This window comes from Cyrtonyx montezumae, unplaced genomic scaffold (genome assembly GCF_038088225.1).
Source record: "Cyrtonyx montezumae isolate F1298 unplaced genomic scaffold, pur_monq_1.0 scaffold_3, whole genome shotgun sequence".
Lineage (NCBI taxonomy): Eukaryota > Metazoa > Chordata > Aves > Galliformes > Odontophoridae > Cyrtonyx > Cyrtonyx montezumae.
The window spans coordinates 68,228,827-68,245,009 of NW_027072034.1; the positions used below are offsets into that span (position 1 = coordinate 68,228,827).

General features: G+C 40.8%; 1 protein-coding gene across 1 annotated transcript in view; it reads right to left on the bottom strand.

Moving 5' to 3' along the window:
• Nucleotides 1–14,071, bottom strand: part of ROBO1 (roundabout guidance receptor 1) — a 296,401-nt gene extending 282,330 nt beyond the window's left edge. Inside the window, exon 1 of the mRNA XM_065741854.1 lies at nucleotides 13,692–14,071. Coding sequence (XP_065597926.1) covers nucleotides 13,692–13,746 — 55 coding nt within the window. The 5' untranslated portion in view covers nucleotides 13,747–14,071. The remainder of the gene's footprint in view (nucleotides 1–13,691) is intronic.
• Between the last annotated feature and the right edge of the window lie 2,112 nt (nucleotides 14,072–16,183).

The window sequence follows — 16,183 nt, forward strand, 5'->3', positions numbered from 1 at the left end:
AAGGCCTGAAGACAAGGCACAGAGAGAAAAAGAAAATCATGCGATTTTGAACAGAAAATTCCTAGGATATCTCCACTCCCTTCAATTTATTTTTCTACCATGCATAAATGTAGGTCTGAATGCATAATCCAAACCACTAATGAAAGCAAAAAGAACTATCTCTGGAACCAACGATTTAATGTACTTTGGAGATATACAGAGCTACCCAGTAGCGCAAGAAGGTTAAGGACATGAGCTGTGTAGCAAAATAAAACAATACCTAGACCTCAATGGAAAAGAAGTGATCTAAAAAACAGGTCTCTTTCTCAGCTGAGGTGAAAATGAACTGTTTATCTGCAGATTTCATGGCACAAGCTCTGGGAAAACTACAGGAATGTTATTGTAAGAGTCTGACACCAGGGAATCACTTTGTATCAACAGGTATCCACAAGCCTAAATAAATAAAAAGCGTGTACTTTCACCGCTCTATCTTTTCCTGTATGCTTTTCCCCATTAGCTGGTTAAATGAGGATATAGTGACTGTAAGAAAGATTTTATATCAAGTAAGTGCACTTGTGGGGTTTTATTGTTTTGTTTTCTTTTTGTTTTGTTTTTTAAATTAGCTTAACCCTGTTAAATCAGTTCTTATACTTACTAGGGCATGACATTGTTTACATAAGGCTAAGTGCAAAACCCTGACCTCTGTATTTGCAATTGTGACCTCAGAGAATAGAGGCCACTCATCCTACCCTAGTTCTTACAATTTTAATTATGCTCGACAAGGCTGCTGTGCTTTAAAGGTATCATTTACCAAGACCAGAAAGTGTTTATTTTTATTCCCATTAATCACTTCCATTTTGTTTTATTCCATTTATATACCAAGCCATTTGCAAACAGAACTCTTGTGAGAATGGGTCACCTCTTCAGAAATAATTGAACAGTTTCTTATGCTACTACAGGGTCCTATAAAAACGCACACTGTTTTCCTTTTATCTGATGAAAATGAAACAGATCAACAAAACACAAAAAAGCTTCCAAACTGTTTGGCTCTAAGAAAACTTTAACAGGAAAGGTAGAAAGAGTTGGGGTTGACAAGTCCAACCTGTCTCATTATTTCTAACTTCAGCATAGTGAATCAGGTTTGTATTTTACACAGAAAGGTTACAATTTCTTTTAAAAACTTCCATGTCACTCAAAGAACACACATTCCCATCCCACACAGATAATTTCCATATACTTCAGTTCAACAGTGAGTGAGAAAATTGAGAGGAATTCAAGTTACCAACAGAACGTAAGAACTACCTAGAATGAAAGCTTAAATACACTAGGGAAGTTTTATTAGGGTTGTAGCTCAATAGGTTCTTTGAATTATTTAATGGCATATGAGCAAATCTAAAATATATTCACGTATAAAAGTTAAGCTATAATAGATACCACTTATTTTAAAGCCATCATCATTTCACTTCACATTTAGAAGATGAACAGCCTAAATCAAAATTGTATTAGGTTCAGTTTACTTAACGGGACTCAGGAATTGAAATAAGTACGTAGTTTGAACTTTATGGCAAACTGCACAATCTTCACATTTTCTTTTCTGTACCACACTAGCTGCTTGCTCACTAGACCTAAATGGGTAGAAAACAAAAGTTTCTTTGTGTGCATACATTAACTTAAAGCTGTAAAACTCATTCAGCCAAACTTTCACCTTTAAACCTTAACCTGACTTGTAACAACATTTGTAGCCTCTAAAATTACACCACATGCACCCAGACGGAGTTAATCACCCTTCACTTTTGATGCGTAGAATAATGATCTACCACTTAAAATTGAGCCCTTAAAAGCCTAAAGAAAAATATGTACATATCTGCACCCTAAATCTGTAGTGAAATAACAAAACTCTACCTAGCACTGCCCAGTCAAAAAGGAAAACAAAACAAGACACACAACTTGTAGCTCATGAAAGTTTAAAATAAGTGCGTTTAAAGTCTCTGCAGAGACAAAATTCATGCTTCCCAGCACATGCTATTGATCAGACACCTGGTACTTCTAACAAAAATAGACTAGTCACACAGGAATAGTCTGGCTTTTTTTTTTTTCTTAAAACTCCTGTAAAAAAAAAATTAAACAGATTTGGAAATAGCATGTTCTAAAAGTTGATGAGTATGCTTTAATTTTAAACAGCTAGTATTGTTCTTCCTTTAAAGAAGTGATCTGGGCATAACACTTCATTTATAATATCCTATAGATCCCTGCAAACTATATCCAGTAGGTACCAGACTCCGTATTCATTTTCAATCCTGAGCAGATATCAAATGTATTTAGCTATTTCTGTTTTGTTTTTAAAATCAGAATCCATCCAAAACAAAATCTTGAGGTTTATTTATTACTTCTCTCACAATCCTAGCTGACACAGAAAAAGCAGATGCTATATGGCACCGTAAAATTAAAAGCTGAAAATATCTTGAAAAAGCTGTTAGCCAAGCAAATAAAATAAAGTACATTAAAAACAACAACAACAAAAAAAACAACACGTGTTTTTTAGAATATAAGGGAAGGAATGAGTTTCACAGAATATATACCAACAGCACCAACACCATGGGGCGTGAAACAAAGCCAACCTTGCAGCGACTGATAATAAGGGATACTAAATCGCAGAGTCTGATTATCCTTGAAACTTTCCACACTAAGTTTATGCATGACATGATTAATTACCTTACTTCCCTCTGCTACTAGTAACATCAAACAGTGACATACAGCTGGAAGTAAAAGTCAGAATCAGCAGTGAGAACTCCATTGACTTGAAGGAGCTGAGAACTCATCCAGGTTTTGTTTTTCTTCCTCAAGCCACAAAAGGAATGAGTTGCTGCTTCTTTCATTTCTGCTAATGCAGAACAGGGACCTATTTTTATTTTCCCTTTATTACTGCTTTTTGTTGTTGTTTTGTTTTCAGAAAGGAATCCCTTATTTTAAAACAAGTCTTAACAAGTACATCGCAGTCCATACACATAATGTGTTGGGTGGAGTAAGAGCTCTCAGAAACACCGTGCACAGTGCCAGTAATGGACTTGTCGCCAACACCCTGTGATTTCATGACTGCTAAAACAAAAACAAATGCCACGTTCAGCTCACTGCGAAGAAAAGGATTCATTAAATGGATGTGGCTTTTTACTTGACTTGCACAAAGTGCGTAGAATAAACCTTAGTTTTATGAGATTCAAAGTGATCAGCTGCAAGCCTACAGGAACTGTGATGAAATGGCCAAATGAAATGACTAACACAGTTTATTTCTAATTAAAGCTGGACAGTCCACCATAAATATTTAGCTGAAAGATTGCTGCTTTCCTTACTGCAATAAGGTAAGAAGTAAATAAAATGTATGTCAAATAAAATGTAAAATGCTACTGAAGACAGAAATATCAATCCTAAAGACATGATAATCTCTGGGAAGATATCAAACCAATCTTTTTGGAATAACGACTGAACTCTTTCACTATTAAACAGCAATTTCTCTTTAAAATTCCTACGTTATCAGTGAAAATTAGATGTTTGCAACACAGATTAACTTTTTAATAAGAAGACATAACAAAAACAAAGCCACCAGTATAAATAGCATTCATTGCTTCAAGTCACAACACTCAGGCACCAGGTCAACCTAAACCTGCTGTATTTTCTAGGCTACCTTCTCTAGCAATAAAAGGGAAGAAAAAACACACATCTGATAGAGAGAGTGGGTGGGGTGTGGGGGGGAGGCTGAGCAGCAGGGAATTAAACATTCTCATTCCACATTAGGCTAATGGATGCATATAGATAAGAATGGAGCAATTGTCTAGCTTTAAAAATTCTTGCTTGCTTGCAGAACGAATAAGTAAATCAAAATTTGAAAGACAACCAAGACAGACACTGAGTTAAGTGGGGAAAATGGCAATATAAAAAGCCAAGAAATGCTGTCAGCAGAGATTCTTTTTAGCAATGCAATTTAAGGAATCTCAACCTCTAAAGATTAAAACTAAATTCTATTTTAGTATTTGTAGCCATAAGCCCCAGAGGAGTTGCATCTTCAAAAATGGCTTGCCTCACTTACTGTTCTACCTCTATGAAATCGTTGAATGCAGTCACTTATTTTAAACAGTAATATCAGAAATTATGCCAGTGCTTGTTTTATTGTTACAGTTCTACCAGTATTAATGAACACATGGGTCATTTTAGTGGAGGAACTTCTCTGCTCTCTCCAATAAAAACCTGAAAGCAAACAGAAGTATGTTCACATCAGTACTACAAGCCTCCTGTGGAATTACAGCTTTTGAACATTTCAAACATAATTCCTGATACGATACCAAACTATGTTACCATCCAGCTCAGTAACTGCCAGAATAATGCTGAAGAGAACTTAAAATAAATGCTCTGTATGTCTCTACTCTCGTTCCCCTTTCTATTTTTCATTATATTACTCTACCTACAGGTTACATATATATTAAAGCACAGAAATAATTGTTGTTTTTTTTTTTAATAAAAAGCAAAGTACTCACCAGCAGCAAAATTCAGTCCTGCACACTGTTTCACATTTGAAATCTTAAGTTACTGCATTCTCATTTTTATGTTCACAGAATATTACACAGATCAATTGTTCAGAAATTAATTTCCTAGTTTCTGAACTTAACAGCAGCACTTAACAGATTTCTCCTTGTATCAGTAAGGAATACTTTCCTCCATCTTCTGCATTCAAGAGGTAAATAGTAGCCATGAATCCTTCTTTCTGCTCTGCCTCTAGTTTTAAATTATTCCTTTTAATTTTTAAAGGCTGTATAACCTAAGCAATGAATCTCATTAATCATTATTGAATGATTTAACCTAGCCATTCAGTTCCAGGTGCCCTTCAGTGCAAGCAGTATGCTAATTCCTTCCAAGTTTTAACAGCTTTTGCAGTTGAAGCCATAATTTTCCACATTAGTGGAGACAGGATTTCATTCTTTGCACAGGGCCTCCTTGCCAATCACTTCCATACCAGAGCACTGGCCTGGTAAGATTGCCTTTAGTTACACTTCTCTTCCATATCTCTTGTCTCCTGTGCTTTGCTGCTGCAATGTAGCCATCCTAAACTCAGTGTTAACTCCAATTTTGGACAGCAAAAGGTAAAATAATTTGTTCATACTGTCCTAGCCTAGCTTTCTTTTCTCCTTGTTCCCTCAAAAAAATTATTTTTTTCATTCATTCTTTATCACCTCCTACTTTCCTCGTCAAGTAAGTATTTGCCAACTGCTGTACTTAGGCCAATAGCTGTCTTCCAAGAGAAAAAGTTGCACTAACAGAGTTGTTTTCTGAGTGGGAGGTGACGGAGAGATATTCAGAATTTGCAATTCCCATTTCTGAACCTGCCTAGTACCCAAAGGAGCTTTTTTTATCCAAAGATCTTTGTTCTCTGCCACAAGTACAGACAATCTATTTTGAATTTGGGAGCTTCTACCCTTATTCGGGGCTTACATGTTCTAGCTTCTTTGGCCAACAGGAAAATGAAAATTACTGCTTTTCACCAAAGGTAGTAAAGTGCACTACAAAAGTGACAATATAAGAAAAAGAATATGCAATTACATACATAATACAGTACGTAATTGCATTCTTATAAAACACACAAGAATACATTTTTATAAAATAATAAACACTCAAACATCTTTGACTGGCTTCCCACACTATATGGATCCATACACGTACATGCAAATTCAACTAAGGCATATAGTTTTTTCATTTAATTGGCTCATAAGGAAACATTCACCATCACTCTTTTTCACATGGGCTGAGCATACACAATGATCCATAAACACTCACAGCTGAAAATAAAGTCAAACATTCTACGCAATTTATTTTAAACACTAGAATCAAGAGTTTCAAAAGGCATTACTGATTTTAAGAGGCTCCAAATTTTGGCTGTAGGTTCCAAACAACTCACAGTGTCGTGGATTACAAGAATCTGAGTTTTAGTGTTTCCTGAAACTCAAGTCCTCTCTAAAGAATGCCCATCTGGTTACTATCAAAAACCCATTTCTTTTCCCCTCTACTTATTTCCAAAAGAAAGGAGAGTTCATACTGTATACAACTCTAGGCCTATATCCTTGGCCACATATAATATCCTAACTTCCCACCTTAGAAGCTGTTGATGTCTATTATGCTCCTGTAGAAGCGAATCAGAAAAAGAATCTCCCATATACGAATTTTAAACAGTAAACTGTTTTATATAACTAACCTTCAACATAAAGAGAGTTAAGTAATTAGATAGCAGAATGCAGAATTCTGTTCCTGAATGCAAAATCTTGCTTGGGGATATGCACATTTCAGAATGCACAAAACTGCCAGCCAAGCAAAATTTAATGCAATACTAGCATGCTCGTTCATGAAATAATTCAACAATACTAAAGAAATTAAAATTCTGATTAAACAGAAGACAGTCAAAGAGAGAAGACAAAGGACTGCAAAATTGGGTTAATTCAAGAAGTGCACAGATCACGCAGTTCCTCCACATTGCTGCTGAGGATCATGTTCAGGTGCCATTGGCTGGAAAGCCACTATGGTATACCCTGAAATCCCAACTCTGAGTAAGTGAACTGTTTCAGAACTGAGCTTATTCAGCTATGAAAGATATAGAATGCAAAATATTAATTTGAAGATTTTAAAACCAGATCTCAGCACCAGACTGTCACCTTTACAAATCTCTAACTGATAAAAAGGGGTTTTCACATGTTGAGCAAATACCTGCTCAACATGTTTGAATAATTCTGGATAACTATGGATAACTATAACTAATAACTATGGATTTCTTCAAAGATGATGTATGTGCTGCAGAACCGAAGCAGTCCATAAAACAAGCACGTTTTATTGTATCATTTCAATAACATTACACATCTATTTTCATCTAATCAGAACTTACAATATATTTAATCACAAACATTCTTTTTATTTTAGTGATTTATCTACATGTAAATAAATACTTAAAGTACAGAAAGCCCTGTGCTGCTCTGAAAGTGTAAAGTCTAGCAGCAGACAACACGAGGTAAACACACACTCCAGAATTTACCTCTACCATCAGTCAAGCCAACCCACAGAGGGACCCTCCTCTTATTTAGATGTGGATTCCAACCGTTTCTAATGGAATTTTTTTGAAAGCCAAATGGGAAAAATCAACAACATAGTTACTATTTTGAGAAGGTAAGCATGCTAACAAGTATTTCATACAGAATGTCAGGATTCCAACTGTGAAGATGAATACTTAAGGCAACTTTATTAAAAACTCATGTTTTGATACACTGCAGAGTGTACATAAAAAAATAACATCAAAACCAAATGTGTAAAGAATCTCATTGAAGAAGATGGAAAAAGCGCTCTTGTTGTTACAGAAATACCTATACTGAACTTCTATGTCAGAAGGTGAACCACGTGCCCAAGTTAGATGCTCACATTCTAAGCTCCTGCAGCAACCAGTTGGCAATAGGTCCCTACAAGCAAGATTAAAAAGTATACAAGTTACTCGTAGTTCTTTGGACAACGATGGGAGAAGAAAATATGAATATGTTTGAGGACCATAAAGGTATAAAGAAATAAAGCTACTTTCTAAATGTTTAAAACAATCATATCCTTTCCCTAGATTCACAAGTGCATTCTCTGCTGGCTATGCATAGACTCTCCTCTCTCCAAGTCTCTTCAGTCAAAAAGAAGTGAAAGATATACTACTCAGTTATCCATTCAGTTCTATCACTGAAGACCCTTGCAAAGGAGAAACAGCTCATCTGTTCACGGCTACTGTAACATAGAGCAGTACACACACTTTACTTACCCTCTATCCATAATTTTGCCAACATGCAGGACATTTCTCCTACTTACACCTGAAGTGAACCTCAGGTTCATAACTGAGAATAGTTACCAACCTTTTCCTCCAGCTAATTTTGTTGCTGTTTTTACATCAATTAAAACATTCCTGTCCTGAGAGACATATCCTCTCATCTGTTAAAAATGCTCTGGAATCAAGCGTTACCACTTATGTGGCTAAATACGTGATTTTTATGATGATTCAAAAAGCGTTTTGTCAACTCAGAAAAATTCTGGCATCCAGAATTAAATTCAACACATAAATCAAGAATACTTGTTATTGTTTTATGGGAAGGTAACTTACAGTACCTGACCCAAGTCTTTCGTTACTGTGATAATTAACATGGAAAAAGAAAACAGAATACAACAGAATAACAGAACCCTGTGCATTCAACTGAAAATCTATAGTTCAGTATCAGCCTCCCAGCAGCTCCTCAGTTTTACCTGTTCTGATCTGCCATAGTATGGAGTCTCAACTGTGAGATTTTAATGCAGCAGGCTACCATCAACAGCTCAAGTCTACAGAAGAACACCATTTGCTCTCATAAAACATTCTCTTTCTCCACATAATGTCCTTCTACTCTCACCAATTGAACACCAATGTAAGGCTGATGTATGGTCAGGCAAGAGGAATCCAAGGTAGGTGAGGAAGATAGTTACATTCTAACATTAGGATTGCCTACATTTGTCCTAATACTAAGGAAGGTGCAAGAGAAGACCAACTGAAGTACCTCTTCATTCTTAAAGACACTGAGAGTATCTCTATGCAAGTCTACACTCACCTCTTGTTCAAGTTTCTAGTCATCAATAGGAAAATGCTCTTATTTCTCTTGTTTACACAATTTATTGTACTCATAATACACCTCAGACACTACTTAAGCTATTTCACTGTTTACTCTACAATTTATGAAGAGGCACTCCAGTGAGAAGTTAAGGAAGGTTATCACCACCTAACGAGGTTATAGAGCTGGATATACAAATAAAATGTATCAGGACCACAGCATATAAAATACTTGAGTGCCCTTTAGTTTGCTTAGAAAGAGCAAGGTTTCTGCTAACTTCCTGACTGCAAAATAACCTCAAAATATTAACAACTATTAACAAGGAAAAGACATGCAAGCACACACACACAAAAGAAAAAAAAAAACCCGAAAACAACAATTCAACATGCTGATATGAATGATCTTCAGTTCTAAAGGGAAATACTCAGAAAAAGATTTTGAAATACCTACCACAGCACAAAGTCAGGTGACCGTTATTCACACAGTGCACTTAAAGATGATAGTAATAAATAAGAAATAAACACTGCACAAGTGACTGGACTTGCTAGCCCCAGTATATTTTTAATTAGACAAAACCATCCTCTAATGAGGCATAATATTACACTTGTTTAGGATTGTGAAACAGAACTCTCGGTTATTTAAGAAAATTAAGAGCCAAATCAAAAGCATTATTAGAGAGAGAGAACAGGTTCTTCCCAAGTACAGCAGCAGATTTCTCAGTGTTAAGTGTCTCAAGAGATCATTTTTAAACTGTACTTCTTACAGGACTGGTTTTGAACCCCCCACAGAACCTCCGTGGCAATCACTTCCTGAACGTTTCACATCAAAACATCATTTGGCAGGGATACCACATGTTACTATTTGACATTAAACAGTACTGTTACCCAAGTGTTGCCAACTTCTGGTAGTATGTGTAACTGTCTCTCTGTCTTGGTAGAATAAACCAGAACCTTTAGCCCATAGTCTGAACAGCAGATCCTGAAATACACTTCACATGACTTAATGTTTTCTCATGAAGTATGCAGACTGCACACAGCAGTCCTGCCAAGTTCAAAACCCTGAGCATTACAGCTGATGCCCTCACACTACGTTACTTCAAGACATTGGTAGGGGACTACATGGAGTAGAAGCAGGAAAACATGACAACAAACACTGACTGTGGCAAGCAAAAAAGTTGGTTTGGATGTTTTTCTTTTCAAAATAAGTATCTAAATTACTAAACAGTATGAAAAAAAGTGTCTCAAGTTGAAACATAACAGAAGCAATACTAATGCAAATTGTTAAAAAGGGGAGGAGGTTTATTCTCAACACATCAGTATTCACACAGATAAGCAGTAATCAGTCACACACCTGGATACTTGGAGAAAGTTCCAACACAAGTAATTATTAATTATTATTGCAACTTCTGCTATAGCCTGAACTCCTTAAAGATACTACAAGTTTTGCCAGCTTTTTAAACTGCAAGCAGCCAACCTTCTTAAACTTCCTATAGTAAAATTACTTAGAAAATCACGCGGGGCATTAAGAGTAGGTGAAAAACACACATTTCTTTAATGCTTTCACAGATTTCTTGGTTGCAGACTACACACTCAGACACCTCTGAATTACTGTGTAATTATATTTTTTTTATTTTAAACAAGTGCTGCTCTGAAAGTAATGCTTCCCATTTTATGATGTTGCCCATACCATCAGAGACAAATGTCGGTGGTACTGCAGTAGAGGTTGAACTTTCCCACCACTGTTCCATTACATTTTGCTGCTATGTAACAGATGGCAGCAGAGGGGGAAGTCTGACAGAACGGCATCTGACACGGAAGTGAGTATGAAGCAGAAGTGTGCCACTGAATTCCTCCACATTTAAGAAAAGATGTTCACCAATGGTTGTTGAATGCCTGTGGAGACCGACGAGTGGATGTGAGCACAGAGAGGTGGCAGGTGGTGTGTTTCAGCAGCAGCAACAGCAGCAGTAGATCACCTCAGCTGGTGTTATGTTTGGAGCAACCAATTTAATTATCCTAATTATTATTCTTTCAATTACAATTTTCAGACTGAGATTATGGCAGAAGTACAGAATCACAGAACTGTAGGGCTTGGAAGGGACTCTAGAGATCATTGAGTACATAAACGTTTCCTGAGATGCTCCAATACCACTTCGTGAAGGCTACAGATTGCTCTCACACTGCAGAAAGGAAACGTCCCTCTTTAAGCACAAACTTAAATGTGTCAAGGAAACCACTAATTTATTTAATCCAGTAGGTAGATCAGCCAACTGGAAAGGACCACAGAGACACTCCACTGATACCCTTAAACTATTAACCACTGGAAGATGACTCTCACATAAAGGAATGTAAGAGACAATTTTGCCCTCCACTGGCTAGAACTATCGATGGAAACCATGCCTCCCTCAGTTCTTTCAGAAGCCCTGTTTCACCCAGCAGAAAATCCCTTCATCAAATTTACCAATCATGTTTGAAGTATAGTAACTGGTATGGGATATCTCAGACTGAGAAGGTGGAAAACACGCTGACCAGGCGGGAACCAGCTATGAAGTAAAAAACTATGTAGAAATATAAAAATTTCTGTGAAGGTATCAGAAAATCAACTGGTGATGTCTTTAGCCTTACAGACTGCTAAAGCGGTGAAGGTACATGTGGAAAAAAATACAACTTTTACACTGTGTCAAAAAACTCCAAAAGTGCTCTGCACATCACTCTCCAGATTACTGAAAACTTTTTATTTCCTAACACACCAATCTGATTTTTTTTCTTTTTTGGGAGGAAGCAGAAATGAGAACTCAGTGGATGTGAAGGAAAGGGAGCCTCAAAAGGGAATAAAAGGAGCAGGTAGGCAGGTAAATACTCAAGAAAACAAGGATACTGGAGAAGTACCACTTAAAGTAATTTTTCCTTCTCACCTTTATGCAAAGCAGCACTGAAATTACATTGTTAGAATAAGCAGCTATATTCCAGCGTTCAAGACGATTAAAAATTTAAATTTATGCAGCATTCATTAACCACAGGCTTAGATGAAAGAAGCTGCTTCACAGAGGCAGCATCAGGGTAAGAATTAGGGGTTTTAAATACTAAGTGGTTTACCAATTACTGTTTTAACAAACACGAACTTACTTATCTTTCTATTATTGTAAAGGTTCCCCTGCTCCCCACCCCCCAGTTATTTCTCACCTCTCAGCAGAAGTTCCCAACATCCCCTTTAGAGCATGACCACACAACCCATTCATTCAGATGAGGTGCAAATGAGGGAAATGAAAAACGTTCAGTGGAAAAGGGAGGAAAGGATCAATCAACCTGCAAGCACATCAGCTGTCAATGGAACTGAAAGGATATCCATGTGGAAACCACGGTAGGTGACTCCTGTCCTTCCTTCTGCATTAAGGCCATCTGCCCTCAAACTTCATCATATGTCTAAGGTTTGTAGCATCCCCATTGTTCCAGGCAAGATCAACTGTTTGACCACATCATAACTTAGAGAAAGAGAAATCCTTCTGGTGAGGGAGTAAGAATAAAGTCCTCTGGTGTTTGTCTCTGTCTTTGTTATTGGCTTTACTTACAAGGCTAAATTAAAAATCCTCCACAAACATTCACGACTTTCTTTTGTTTCTTTGTCCCCAAGAACTCAGCTGGAGTCAACATTACTAGGGAAAACGTCCTTATCCCAAGGCAGAAAAAAAAACACCACACAAAAACACCACCACCAAAACAACAAACACATTCAGCATTTATTTGAGGAATACATGAGAGAAACAAAAAACAAAAAAAAACTCTGAAAAACCGTTGCTTAACTTGGAACTAGGGATAGCCTAGTCCTGAAGGGAGTTAGTACACTTTGTCTGAGGCCACGTATCAGGGAGGATGGGTACAGAAGACTTAAAGAGCAAGCTGGAGAAAGGACTGCCAATTCCTACTGCTTCTTCCATTAAATTAAAACAACGTGGAGAAGAGCAAGCCAAAGGTGGCACAATTGACATAGTTTAGAGTGAACAGGGCTAGAGCTGCTCTCAAAGGAGAGAGAAATGCAAAGCTTTCCACCACTCAAAGCCACAGAGGTAAACCTAATACCTAACAGCAAAAATGTAATAGTTAAATTTATGATACAATCTAGAAACAGACGTAAGTTATTGCATTCAGTGACATAATTAAGACCTAAAGCTTCAGGCAGTGTACTTAAGGTTTTCAAAAACTTCATTCATTTACTGACCAGGTGTCTCACGCTACCACAGATTTAATTACCCAAAGGGGTCCTCAGCGAACTTATAAAAACCAATTAAGGTTAGGCTGGGCACCGACGCGTACGTTAGGTGTAACGCGAGGCTTCGCTGCATTTAAGTCACAGCTCGCTTCAGCACGTGACAAAAGGAGCTGCTGGGAGCGTGGACGCAAGTCGCACACAGATAGGTCTGGTCTCCTAAGAATAACAGGAAGCTTATGCTTATGCAGAAAGGGAAACGAGAGCAAAGCACCAGATTCCCCTCAGGACTGCTCCGTTCGGATTAAGATGCGCGCAAAACTCGGAGCGCTGCCCCCGAGAGCCTCGCCGCGAAGCGGAGGGACCCGGACCCGCTCTCAAGTCGTTACACAGGCAGCTCCATCGCATTCCTCAACACCACGGTTTGATAGGGCGCTTAAAGAGAGAATCTGCAGGCGAACCCAATCTGCTATCAACAATACCCTATTAGCACAGCCCTATCTTGAATCTACAGGCACGATAAGATGCCCCAACACACATAAGCCCGGCTCAAACAGTGACTAACGACCATTAATCCCCTCTATCTCCACAGCCATCTCTCCTTCTCCCATTTATCACGCTGACACTCCACTGTGCACACATGGATAAACTTTAACCGAGGACGGAGGCGAGGCAGACCCCGTCCCGGCGGCGGCGGGCCAGGGGCACGCTACCTGCGGCCGCTCCCCGCTCCGAGCCCCGGCCGAGCGGAACGAGGAGCGGGAGGAGGGAGCCGCTTCCCACCGCCCCAGCGGCGGTGCGCCCCATCCCCGGCGCCCCGTCTCCGCGCTCCATCCGCCCGCAGCCCCAGCGCCCCCTCGGCTCTCCGGCGGTTACCTGAGGCGAGGCAGAGTAATCCACAGAGGTAAAAGTGAGCAAACTCCGCGACCATTGTCCTCAGGTGGCGCCTGCAGACAGTCTCATGCCAGAACAGCCCCCACTTGTAATCCCACAGCGGCTCGACGCGAGCGAGGCTCCGCGATCCCGCGGCGCTCGGCACTGTCACTGCCGGGGGCTGCGGGCGCACGCCGGCCCCGCTCTCCTCTCTCGGCCCGGTCGTTCCTCCGTGACACTTCCCAGGACCATCCACAGGACACAAAGGAGCACCGCTTCCCCGCAGCCTCCGCTCACGAGTTGCTCCTCCGGCCCGAGACTTTGTTCGGTGCCCGGGACGCGCACAACAAAGAGCTCCGGGAGCGACGCGCACGTAGCGGCTCCCGCTGCCCTCCTTCCCGCGAGTCAATGGGCGCGGGGCTGGAGGCGGGCAGAGCGCGGCGGCGGCGGCGGAGCGGCGGCGGTCCCCGCTCCCATCACGGGGGAAGGCGGCGGGGCGGGCGCGTCGGGGGCCGCACTCACACAGGGGAGCCCCGGCGGCAGCTCCCGGCCCTGCCCAGCATCGCCGCCGCCCCCTGCACGCGGGAACCCCACGCTCTCCCCCTCCCCAGCGCCGGAGGAGGGCACAAGAGAGGGGCGAGGACAGAAGGAAGGAAACGAAAGAGAGCAAAACTTCCCCGGGCCGACGCTCCCACCCACCCACTCTCGGCGCGGCGGTGGCGGTAGGAGGAGGAGCGCTGCCCGCCTGCCCCGGGTTTCCCCGCCCGACCCCCGCAGCTCTGCTGCCGCCACGGGACACCACGGAGGCACCGCACCTACGCGGCCCGGCAGCTCCCGCCCCGCCCCTCCCCACGCCTCGGCGAAGGTACCACGCGGGGCGGGAGAGATGCCCTGGGCAGGATTCGGCGTGCTGCCCTGCTTCCTTCTGGTCGGGGACCTCGCCGTGAGGCGGGTGGGCAGCACTCATGCAAACGTATAAAGCCCTGCGGGAGTCCCGAACCCCAAAGGCTGGAAATAGCCTCGAGTTTGTGGAGGCCTCCTTCACGATTACTGAAAGCATGGTTTGAAACTGCTGGGAAATCCTGAAGGGTTACACACCCTCCTCCCAAGACGGCGTGGCCATCTAGATAACACCTTTAGGGACAAGGAGCCCTGCTTTCCTTCCCTGATTATTTCCTGTCCCTTTCCCCTGCTGTGATTATCAGTTGTGTTCTCCAGCAGCATAACAAATACAGGTCTACATAGGCAGAATGTGGCCCGGTCTTCCCAGTGGAACAACACGGCTGTGGTTTGTCAGATGGTCCCCCAGCTGTGCCACAGGCATAGGCCAAACATTAGGCACAAGCCTTATCAGATCACTGCTCTGCCAGTGGGTGCAAGGGTAAGTCCTGCACAGAGGCCTGTGAGCTGCCCTACACCACGATCAGCGTGGTGTAGCCCTGTGGGCTTTATCTCGTGGCACAAGAGCAAGGAGGCTTAATGCCATAGGTGGAAAAGGGAGGAGGAAGACTGAAAGACTGCTGTCAGACAAGTCCAACATATGGCAGTAGCACCACTTCACAGTAATGCTCCATGTATTTCTAGGACTGATTCATTAGGTTGTAAGGATTGAATGAGATGTAAAAAAGAAATTTAATTTCCAAGAAACATGTTGAAGATATTAACCCCATTACAAATGAGCCTTTTCTTGCAGCAGGATAATAAAACTCCAGAGAAAGAACCGTACTTTATTTCCTGTCGTAGGATTTATACTCACCCTCCATCGTTATCAGGCAAACAGGTTCTGACGGTCACAGCCTCCATCAATCGCATCACACTCATGCTGGCATGCCAAGAAATTTGCCCCATTTTACCTCCCTCTTTGTGGTACAGGACTAAAAGTCCAACAAGAATGGTTCTTGTGAGTACACTGCATCTATGTTAGTCTACTTCTGTGTCAGATCTGTAAGGGCAACTTTCAGTAATGGAAAGCAAAAGTTTTTTACATTGGTAAATGTAGTGCCTGGTCTATAAGTGAACTGATCAGTAGTAGCCAAACTTAAAAGGTTCTCCACTGAAACCAGTAAGAATAGTGGAAGCAGTAGGACAATCTATACTTGGAAAACCGATGTTAACACCGGACATTAATTTTCAGAGAGAAAAAAACATTTTCATCCTACTTCAAGCACACTCAAGAAACAATTGTATCTGCATCGTCATCAGCAGGTATTTCCATAGTGAGCACAATCCCCCTTCACAGGGATTTCTTCAATCCATACCTCACCAACACTATTTCGTTCAGTTCAAACACTTTCCTCACACGATCATTCTGTGCTTTATGGAAGACAGCTTAAATAGCACCTTCAGAATTAAAACACGCAGCAAAAACAGTGAATAGATCCTGGATAGTCCCTGAACTGTAACTCAGAGAAGTCTGAGATTTCTATGAATTAACTTTTACTTTGTTTCATTTTGAATAAATAAATATGAATCTGGGCTGAAAAGAAATCTCAAGA